Source organism: Vipera ursinii, assembly GCF_947247035.1.
Source record: "Vipera ursinii genome assembly, chromosome: 6".
Classification (NCBI taxonomy): Eukaryota; Metazoa; Chordata; class Lepidosauria; order Squamata; family Viperidae; genus Vipera; species Vipera ursinii.
Window position 1 is genome coordinate 52,912,582 of NC_139515.1, and position 11,056 is coordinate 52,923,637.

Sequence of the window (11,056 nt, forward strand, 5' to 3'; positions counted from 1 at the left end):
ATCTTCTTTATTCTGTTGTAGTGGGCATAGAAAAGGGTGGTTTGCTTGAGCAAGGGTGGTAGAATTTCTAGGTCACAATCATCACAGTACACTGAGGTACCCAGACAAGTACAAAGAATACAAGTTGGGACAGCTAAAATATAAAACAAGAAATAAATTACCTTGAGGTACAAAATTATTTCAACTGTTCTTTAAAATTAGAAATATGGAATGGTATCTATGTCAAAAGTTCATTCTTATGCTATCAGTCACTCTGTATTTTTCAAGTGCATACATATGCATAGATTTTTTTTTAGAAATCATAATTAGTTTGCACCACGTTTTATCATAATGTAATAAGAAAAGTTAACATTTAAATATGTGTAGGTAAAGGTAAAGGAGTCCCTGTGGATTTTACTCTGTTAGTCATAGCCAACTTTAGGGGTGGTTCTCATTTCTATTTCAAGGCTATTGAATCAGCACTGTCTAAAGACATTGCCATAGTCATGTAGTTAGCATGACATCACACCACAGTGTGTGATATGTGTAGAGTTAAAAGAAATTAAAATGATGTCTCTACCTCCCTCACTTAATATAGATGTTGACTCAAAGGTCTATATGTATTCTTAAAAAATGTCTTAAGGGCAAAACTACAGTATCAGCAGTGCTTTATTGTTTTCTTGTCAGTAAGTACAGCTTTGTTATAGCTTGAACAATGGAAATATTGACAATTGTTATAATAAAATTATTATATACTGAATGAGCCTTTTGAGACTGGAATGCACCAATATATACATATATTACTTGATAAAAATGCAAGATACTCTTTATAAGTATTATTATTATTATTATTATTATTATTATTATTATTATTATTATTATTATTATTATTATTATTATTATTATAGTATGTTTGAGCTAAGTGGGAAAATATTTCCATTTGTATTTTGCAGACATACTTTCTTGCTTTCTTTCTGGTGATCTTCAGCCTAAGACTCTTTCTCTATTTGTACTATTCACTTTATTCCTATTTATCTCTTCCAAATTAAAGTTTCCCATATTCTCTAACTTCTTTTAAGCAGCTGTCTCCCTTTATCCAGTTTATTTTTGGAGAAGGCAGTAGTAATGTAGAGCTGAGGACAAGGTGAATATTGACAACTTGAGAAATCTTGGTTAATACAGTTCTATAAAGGGTCTGTCTAGGAAATGATTCTTGAAATACTTAGATTCCATACAAAAGGCAATAACTAAAAAGTACTTTCCTTAGCAGCTGTAACTACTGTAGTCCTCATCAACAAAACAAGTTATTTCTATGATGAATAAAGTTTGAACTTAATGAGTATACTGATGTAAAGTTTAAACTTACTCTTCAGGGTTTGATAATTAATAATAATAGTCAACACGATTTATCCAAACGAACACAATTGCTAAACTGCATATTTCTTTAAAACCTAAACTGAGCATGAGTCTGCTTTTTTTTAATGAAAATTGAATTTATAAGAATAAGAATGAAAGCTTCCGTTATGCAATTTCTGGCAAGTGTAAATAATGTTTTTATTTCAAGGTCTTTTTCTAATTATAGTATAGTATAGTATAGTATAGTATAGTATAGTATAGTATAGTATAGTATAGTATAGTATAGTATAGTATAGTATAGTATAGTATAGTATAGTATAGTATAGTCAGGGCTTTTTTTGTCATAGAATGCTCAGAACGGAGTTCCGGCACCTTTTTTGGATGGAACCTTGTAGGGTAGGCAAGGCGGGTTGTATGACATGTATGAGTTCTGGCACCTTTTTCTTTTACAAAAAAAGCACTGAGTATAGTATAGTATAGCATAGCATAGCATAGCATAGCATAGCATAGCATAGCATAGCATAAAGTGATTCAGCTTTCATACATTGTGGGTTGTGTTCTACAGAAAGTTCAATGTGACTTTAAAATATTTTATTTTTTAAAAAAAATATAGTTAATGAATTATCCCAATAATTTCTGAAAGGATGGTTCCTTGCCCTAATCCAGTGTTTCTCAACCTTAGCCACTTTAAGAGATCTGGCCTTCAACTCCCAAAATTCCACAGCCAGCCATGCTTACAGTGGCTAAGATTGAGAAATACTGCCTTAATCCATTAATGCCTAAGGATCCAACCCACTTGTCGTTTTCTTTTTCATGTGCAGTACTACACCAGGGACAACTTTCTGGCCAGTTTCCACTCTTTTATAAGCATCTCTCCTTTTTCTGAGCTCATATATGTGTTTTCAGTAATAGGAGAAGAAAAGGATGAAAAGTTTGCAAGTAGCACAACATATCTTTGCAAAATGGCTTTCCCTTGAATCTCAAAATAAGGCAAGCAGCATATTGCATTAAAACAAGTTAAAATATACTAGCTAAACTAAAAACAGTTTGCCTAATTTTTAAAAGTTTTTAAAATTGTGAGCCGTGGTGGCACAGTGCTTAGATGCAATATTGCAGGCTGACTCTGTTGACAGCCAGCAGTATCGATCCTGACTAGTTCGAGGTTGACTCAGCCTTCCATCTTTCCAAGGTCGGTAAAATGAGGACCCAGATTGTTGGGGGCAATATGCTGACTCTGCAAACTGCTTAGAGAGGGCTGTAAAACTCTATGAAGTGGTGTATAAATCTAAGTGTTATTGCTATCAAAATAGTGTATAGTATAGTATAGTATAGTATAGTATAGTATAGTGTAGTGTAGTGTAGTGTAGTGTAGTGTAGTGTAGTGTAGTGTAGTGTAGTGTAGTGTAGTGTAGTGTAGTGTAGTGTGGTGTGGTGTGGTGTGGTGTGGTGTGGTGTGGTGTGGTGTGGTGTGGTGTGGTGTGGTGTGGTGTGTGGTGTGGCGTGGCGTGGCGTGGCATGGCATGGCATGGCATGGCATGGCATGGCATAGCATAGCATAGTATAGTATACCATAAAGTGATTCAGCTTTCATACATTGTGGGTTGTGTTCTACAGGAAGTTCAGTGTGACTTAAAAATATTTTATTTTAAAAATACAGTTAATGAATTATCCCAATAATTCTAAATTCAAATCAGTTCTGTGGAAAACTTATTTCATTTATACACATATATAAAGTACAGGACTTTGTCATCTATACAGGAATCTGTTTTCAACATCTAATTATACAATACACAGTCTACTAAATGAAATTGTTCCAATACTCTAGAACAGGGGTGTCAAACTGCCAGCCCGTGGGCCGGTTTCATCATACCGAAGCCACGTCCACCCCATTGCCGGCAATACAAAAAGGGTCAAGATACGTCACAACACGCCACGTGACGAGTTTGACACCCGTGCTCTAGAATAAATAACATCAAGGGTAATGTGATGTTAGGACATTAAAGGAGCATAAAATGAGTTGAGATTCCTAATTTGTGTACCTTCCAACATTCCTCATACAAATTGTGAAGAAAGGTAAAATATGATAGTCAATTCTTTATCAATGTAATCAATAGAGCGGTCTCATTTTTCAAAATAAAGTCATGGAAATAATACAGATGCATGAGGTAATGCTGAAATTCTTGATTTCAAGGAAAACTAAAACTAAGCATAGTTATTTTAAGGAACAAACAGATGAATTAGAATCCATGTCAGAATAAACAAACAGGAGAACAGGAACATTCATTTTTATGAATGAGTTTTATGAAGAAGCTGGGAAAATTTATCAAATTTGGAAATATTACCAATCCATTTAAGATAGTTAATATAGCAGAAGACAGAAAAATTAAGGACAGTTTGGTAATACATAGGAATTGACTGAAAATATTAGAATGAAATTTAACCAAGGGAAATGCACTTTCACCTATGGGGGGGGAAATCAAATTCAGAACTAAAGGTTGCTTGACAATAGTAATGTAATAAAGATATTGATGTAGTAGTTGATTAAAACAGAGTAAGTCTGCAGTTTAATTTATCTGTCAAAGAGGCAAATGCTATTTTAGGCTTTATTAACATAAAATAATTAGAAATAAGTGTCTCGTGTTTTTCTACATTGGTCAAACCTAACATGACAGTATTGTGTCAAGCATATACTTTAAGGATTCAAAGAGAATGAAAATGTTTAGAGATGCATTGAAGATGATCAGAAATACCTGTGACATTGGGAAAAGCGAATGAAGAAGTGGCAGGTATAATATAATCAAGAAGATGCCACATAGAAAGAGGCCAAGATCTATTTTACATCAATCCAGAGTACAAGACACAGACTAATGGATTTAAGGCAGATTCCTAACTTCCTATCAATAAAAGCAGTTCATCAACGAAACTAATTTCACTGACGGTTAGTGGACTGTTCAGTCAGAGGTTACACAACTATCTATTAGAGATGTTTTAATTTGAATTAATTTGATAGGGGGTTAGCTGAATGGCAAAAAAGACCCCCTTCAACTCCCCGTTTCTATGATTTTCTATGGAGAGAATTTTAAAAGTCATATGAGTAAAAATATGATAAAACAATTAACCCAATTAAATGCTTTGGAACACAATTTCATTTAATTGCATTGTTAATATTTCAAATTTTCTATATAAAATAATTTTACTGTAAATTTATGGAAGGAAATATCTTTTTTCTAAGATTGTAATGTGAGATTATGATGCATGAAGTATTGTGGGTTTTCCTCCCAATTGTTGAAGAACTTCACATAGTGAATTCATTTGAATCCTATAAATATTTAGTTGGAGATAAGTTCCATTGCACTGAATATAGTTTACTCCTAATTATATGTGAATACTTTATTTCACAAATGCTATAAGGAAGCTTAACTATATCATGCACCTATGTCTTTGGGCATTTTTCCACAAAAGCAATGGATATTAGAAATTAAACATCAGTAAGCTGCTAGACTAGTAAATAGATTAACCTGGAAACTGCTTCCTTATACCTTTTTAAAGCTATTGCAAAAAATTGCATATAAAGAACTTGATAATATGGTAGTCCTTGTGTTATTAGTGTGAAAACATACAGTATAAGAATGAAGATTCTTAGAGTATATGTGTGTGTTTAAAACATATTGTTGCCATCTGTCATTTTGAAAGGAAGACAGTTTATAAAGAAATGGACTTGGGGACAAATTTAAAAAAAAAAGACCAAGAAACAGGAAATCAAGGCAGATGTTTTCTGGAAGAAGCCTAGAGGGAGAACTGCATTTCAGATATCTTGGCACAGCACTATATTGCTTGTATTATAAATATGCAATATATTGTACTCACGAGAAGGGCAAGCATTTGTTTTTTTCTCAGTGGAATACTAAACAATCTCTTTTTCTAAAAGAAATTTAAAGTGATAATTATACCGTGCTTTAGGAAAAAATGTACTGAGATTAACAGATGTACAGAATTGGGCATGTCATAACTGTACAAATACCAAAGGGAGAAAAGCATGATACTTAATTATCCTTTCTATAAATACCATTATGTTAGGGGTAGGGTGTATCTTTAGAAGAGAATATTTGTAGCTCAGGGTTGAATTGGGGGGGGGGTCCTTGGTGCTCTTTGAACTTGTTTATTTTCTTGTAGATCAGGGGTGTCAAACTGCCGGCCTGTGAGCTGGATGCATCATCTGGAAGCCGTGCCCACCCCATTGCCGGCAATGGCAAAAAAGATTCTGATACATTGCGCGACATCACATGACGTCGCAAGTTTGACATGTCTGTTGTAGATATTTCATTACAAAACTAGATAACATTATCAGTTTCTGCTAAGAACTGCCTACACAGCCACACTCTGAGCCAGCTGTACAGTAGTGGGATTCAGCCAGTTCACACCAGTTTGGCAGAATCGGTACCTAATTTTTTGTTGCCCAGGCCCAGAACAGACTTCCAGAAGTGGCATCCACACAGAAAACCAGTTGTTCACATATTTGAATCTCACCACTGCAGCTGTAGCTTCCAAAGCGTGTTCTAGGATAGCTCACAGAGCATATTGCAGTAGTCCAAACCTGAGATGACTAAGGCTTGAGAGACTGACGCAGAGACTCCTGATCTAGGAAAGGCCACAACTTGTGCACAAGACAAAGTTGTGTAAATTCTGTATGTTCCTCTCCTGTATGAAAATGAGGAATTTCCAGTTTTTATTATAGATATAAAATTAAGGGAAATTGAATGCTCTTGAGTTAAAAAAAATGAAATTGATTGAAACAATTTCTAGATAAGCTGATTCTAATAAAGGCTGCATATTAATAAGATAAGAAAAGTGCCCTTATGTCCTGGGTTTTCTATTAAACGTTCACTCAGTGTCCAATTTACATATCGTGACTAGCATTGCTGATAGAGTAAAATATTAAATAAAATTATTAATCTCCATAACTGGATTCTGCTGCTTTATTTATGATTTTTTCATTCAACCCTTTTCCTCTTAACTAAGCATATAGTTTCAATTTCTTTCAAATGAAACTATTCCCTCAGATGAAAGGAGCTTTATTTTAAAATGGATTCTGGTTTCAATTGCTTACTTATTGGCTTGCCCCGGTTAGGACTCCAGACAGTCCAGATGATGTAGATCACAATATAGTACCTGTTGGGCACACTTTCATTCATGGCAGTTATAAGTTAAATATAGAAATTACCCTGACTGGTGGCCATGAAAGATTATTTCTTATATTCTTTGAGCAATCAGAATTTTACAGCAGTCCTTTAGAATTGTTAGGAGCTGTTTTCCAAAAACAAAGCTATTAGTCTAGTTTTTAAGTATTTTGATTACGGTATTTGAATCCCCTTGTTTGTTGTGAAAATTATTTTTCAGTACACATATTCATTCTGTAAATATTTTTGTCATGGTCACTGCTGATCTTTAAGTAGGCGGGAGCTTTAATTACAAAAAGATGAACTATGAAGAGTAGTTTAACTTTGCTTGATGTTAATACATGATTGTACAACTTTATGAACGTCACTTCTGGAAATTGGCCTTTTAAAATCTTTTTAACATAATGGGCAAAGTCAGGCAACAGAATATCCACACAAAACAATCTTAACTGTGTATCATGCTTTTGTAATGATCAATATGTCTAATGGCCTGCTTGCTGTTCACATTTTGTGTCACATACATTTCTCTTCAAATCCAAACCAAGCATATAACAAAAAATAATGATTTATTGTGCATTCTAATTTGTGCATATATTGATCAACTTTATCATTTTCTGCCTTTTTATTGCCTTCAGTTCTTCCAATTATCGGAGTCTTCCCCAATGACTTTTGCATTCATACTTCTCCAGAATATCTAAGGTTCAGCTTTATTTTTAATGCTTCCATTGAGCAGTTAGTTTTACACTATCCCTTATTTGTTGTCCTTGTAGTCCAACATATTCCCAACAACCATCTCTGAGAAAATTCAAAGGCTTTGCCATATACCTGCACTACCTTATTTGAACCTTTTTGCCTCCCCATAACAAGGCTGTATACTAAAGGATGAACCAGGAAAGGGATGGAATTCTGACTAGTTGTCCCTTTTAGCAGTCTCCCATTAATCATAACTAATAGTCTAATGCAGGGGTGTCAAACTCAATTTCATTGAGGGCCGCATCAGCATTGCGGTTGCCCTCAAGGGGCCGGGTGGGTATGGCCAGGGTGGTCATGGCCTACTGGGTGGGCATGGCCAGCTCTACATCGTTCACATCAAGGGTGCCTATGGGGGCCTGGGCTGGAGTGGGACAGATCTGAGGGTCTCTGGCAAAAGGAGGGTCTCTGGGCCAGGGGCAAGGCAGTGGGGGCCGTTCCCTCACTGTTTCCAGGATGGCTTCGCGGGCCACATGAAACCACTTCGTGGGCCGGATCCGGCCCCCGGGCCTTGTGTTTGACATGTCTGGTCTAATGGGATTTTAAAAAGTGAGGATGCTCAGGGAGTGCTATGCAGTAATACCAACCTAACTTTATCAATTTGAGCAGGGCAAAACTGCTTCTCAAAAGCAGCTATACCTTTTCTTTTTGTGTACTATTCAAGTGTCCAATAGAGGAAATTTCACACCTTTTAGTTTTCAGAAATATTAAAGACTAATTTATCTGCTATGCTGTCTAATTTGTTTTATATACAACCCTGGGCAAGGTGATCTGGATTTGCAAGGAGACAATTTGCTTCAATAGAGCTTTTTCTGTTGCTTCAAAATTTCTCTCTACCTCTTACCTGTCATGTGCTAAAGGCCAGGAGAGCCTTCTATCCAAATACTGGGTTTGGCAGAAGCCTTTTCAATTCTGACAAAAGCATGCTGGGAAAGCAGAGAGGTGTGTTCTCCAGCACAGTTTGCAAAAGTTTAGAATGAACTAAGCCAGATAAAGTCTGCTTGATTTTTCGAAGAGCACCTTCTGCAGAAGCAGTTGCTGAAGATAAGCAAGTACAGTCAGAAAAGCTACAAAGAATTATAAAGCAGAACACAGCCAAGACAGCTGCTTGACTTCACTTTAAAATGAAAAACGGCCATGCTGATTTGCAAAGTAAAGCTTCCTTTGAACTTTCACTGAAGGGAAATACCACTTTGAAGACTGACAAAGTCTTTTTATAGACATTGTAAGAAGGGACTGTGATTAGATCATGTTAACAATACATCAATTCTTCTTTTCTATGACTGAGGAGCAGTATGCACATTTTAATTTTATACATGTGAAGCATAGGCTGAAAGTAGAAGGGTCTGTTTTCAAAACCATTTGTGGTTTAGTTTGCTTTTAGATTTACAGCGCTGTCTAACTTTGCAAATCTATCTTCTGTCAATTGATTCACATTTTATTTTGTGTTATTTTGCTTATTTTTCTTTCAGAATAATCCTCAGAGTAGTTGTCAAGTAGCTGTTATAATACTCTTACGCGTCTAATAAGAGACATTGAACTTGTGTCCATTCTAATAATTTATAAAAAATGGAATATTCTACCAATAGTAAACTTATGTGCAGGCATTCCTGGGATAATTCTGATAAATCTCATAAAAGAAATATTGATAAAACATGAGATTACATTTTGTAATTTTGAGGAACATTTTGAAGCTCACCTTAAAAGTAAAAATGAGTAAAAACTACCCTTCTGAAGGCACTCCTTCCTAGTCCCTTTTCTCCTGCTGGACCTAACCGTATCTTCCTTATTCTCATGTTTGCCTCCTTGTAACATTTCCTTTTTCCTGTTGTCTCTGCTTGGAAACACCCATATAAATTATTTACTTGAATAATATTTTTCCCTTAAGTCTTCTCTTCTGAACAGTAACTCCCTTAGCAGGAAATCTTTCAAAAAGTTCCAAGTTCCTAGGACTTGGAAACCAAATGAGAAACTGAAGCCAACATATCATCTCATCTGCAGAGTTTTGAAGAACAGTACATTTTCAGCACTTTCCACTATTGTTAGCTATCACAACAAGATTATTCAAATAAATCCAGTCTTCAATTTTTTGTGCAGACCTTATAAGCCCTTATAAACAGAATACTGACACTGACATCCCCTAAACCATAGGCCTGCAACCCGCGGCTCCGGAGCCGCATGCGGAGCCCAGTCCTCTGCCATGTGCAGTCCAAAAAAAAAAAAGTGGGACTAAAAAAGTTCAACCAATCAATTCAGATATGCAGGGTATTAGCAGTAGCCTTCATTCTATGTATATGCCTGCTTATTAGGGCTTTCATACACCCCCCCAAGCGGCATTATTACAAAGTCAGCTTAATTGCCCCCAACAATCTGGGTCCTCATTTTACCTACCTCGGAAGGATGGAAGGCTGAGTCAACCTTGAGCCTGGTGGGATGCGAACCTGCACTAATTGCAGGCAGCTGGTGTTACTTAAGGAGGCATTAGCCCACTGCTCCACCAAGGTATGCCGATTGGTGTACATTCAAAGTGACAATAAAGTTATCATCATCATCAGTCTTCAGTCTGCATTTTTAATTCCATTCACTCTGCTGGAAGCCCTTCACAACCCATTTCCAAAACAATTTTTTTAAAAATTAAAATTTTAAAATGTAAATAGTTTATTGCCATGTTTATTTCTTTCTTTCTATTCCTATTATATAATTTCTTTCCTCTGGCTTCATATTTATCAGTCATTCTCTTCTCTCCATTTTTTCCCCTCTAGAGCCTCTTTCACTTCCTGAATGCACCAAATCTTGTTTTTCATACTTCCCATTTGCTTAACTTTACACATTTCTCTAGCATTTTGTACAATAATTTTGTTTGATTCTATGGTATTCCAAGCAACTTCCGCATTCTCTTTCCGTATGGGAGATTAATCTTACTTTTAATCCATTTTCACACAGTACTGTGTGCTTTATTCCTAAAGCCATTCTACTTCACTTTAGCTTCTTTCACTTCTTTTCTTTTCTTCCATGATTTTTCTTTCCCCAAGGTCTATTCTTAACAAAGAATGGTCTGTCCCACATTCAGAATCACTCATCATCTTTCAGCAATATGTGCTGTATAATAAATAAAGACAACATGCATAATTTACCTGTGTTTGATCAATATAAAGTTCTCCAGCATGGTCATATAAGTTATCCAGGTCTTCAAAAGCTATTTCATATGTTTTGGAAACATAAGTTAAAGAACTCATTGTAGGAGCAGCAATGATAGCATCAAAGATAAAATATTTCTGCAAAAGGTTTCATTCTTCAATCCTTTTGAGGGAATATATATATATGTTTTCTCAGGTTTTCGCGGGTGTGGATCTTTGGTCATTCAGGTTTTTCCCCGCGTAGAACTAAAGGTGTAGGAGCAACGTTTCGACGGAATCCCATCCGTCATCATCAGGCTGGTGGCTTCAGCTTCCTTCTTCTGGGAGAAGCATGTGGTAGTGGCTGTTTGTTCCTCTTTTTTAGACTGCCAGAGGGGGTGTGTTCTGTGGGTGGAGATGTGCTCTGATTGGGTGAGGGATTAAGTGTGTTCTGATTGGGTGGGAGTGTGTTTTGAATGGTGGGTGTGTTCTGATTGGGTGTGTGTGTGTTTTGAGTGGATGGGCTGGTCTCAGCTGCCAGCCTTAGACCTGAGCTGGTGAGTTGTGCTGCTTTTGTTCGGCTTCGTGTTTGTGGTGGTGCCATGTTTTTATAGTGGGTGTCAGTTTGCTTATTGTGTGGTTTGGAGGGGTTTAAAGTGGCTGATGTTGCAGCTGTAG

The 11,056-nt window shown here is 36.1% G+C and overlaps 1 protein-coding gene across 1 annotated transcript in view; it reads right to left on the reverse strand.

The window, feature by feature from the left end:
* The window catches only part of EPYC (epiphycan), a gene marked incomplete at both ends in the record, with an annotated part of 18,479 nt that extends 7,981 nt beyond the window's left edge, over window positions 1-10,498 (reverse strand). Inside the window, 3 exons of the mRNA XM_083366555.1 lie at window positions 1-133; window positions 3,238-3,292; window positions 10,397-10,498. The exon at window positions 1-133 is cut by the window's left edge and continues 26 nt beyond it. Coding sequence (XP_083222681.1) covers window positions 1-133; window positions 3,238-3,292; window positions 10,397-10,498 — 290 coding nt within the window. The remainder of the gene's footprint in view (window positions 134-3,237; window positions 3,293-10,396) is intronic.
* Window positions 10,499-11,056: the final 558 nt, after the last annotated feature.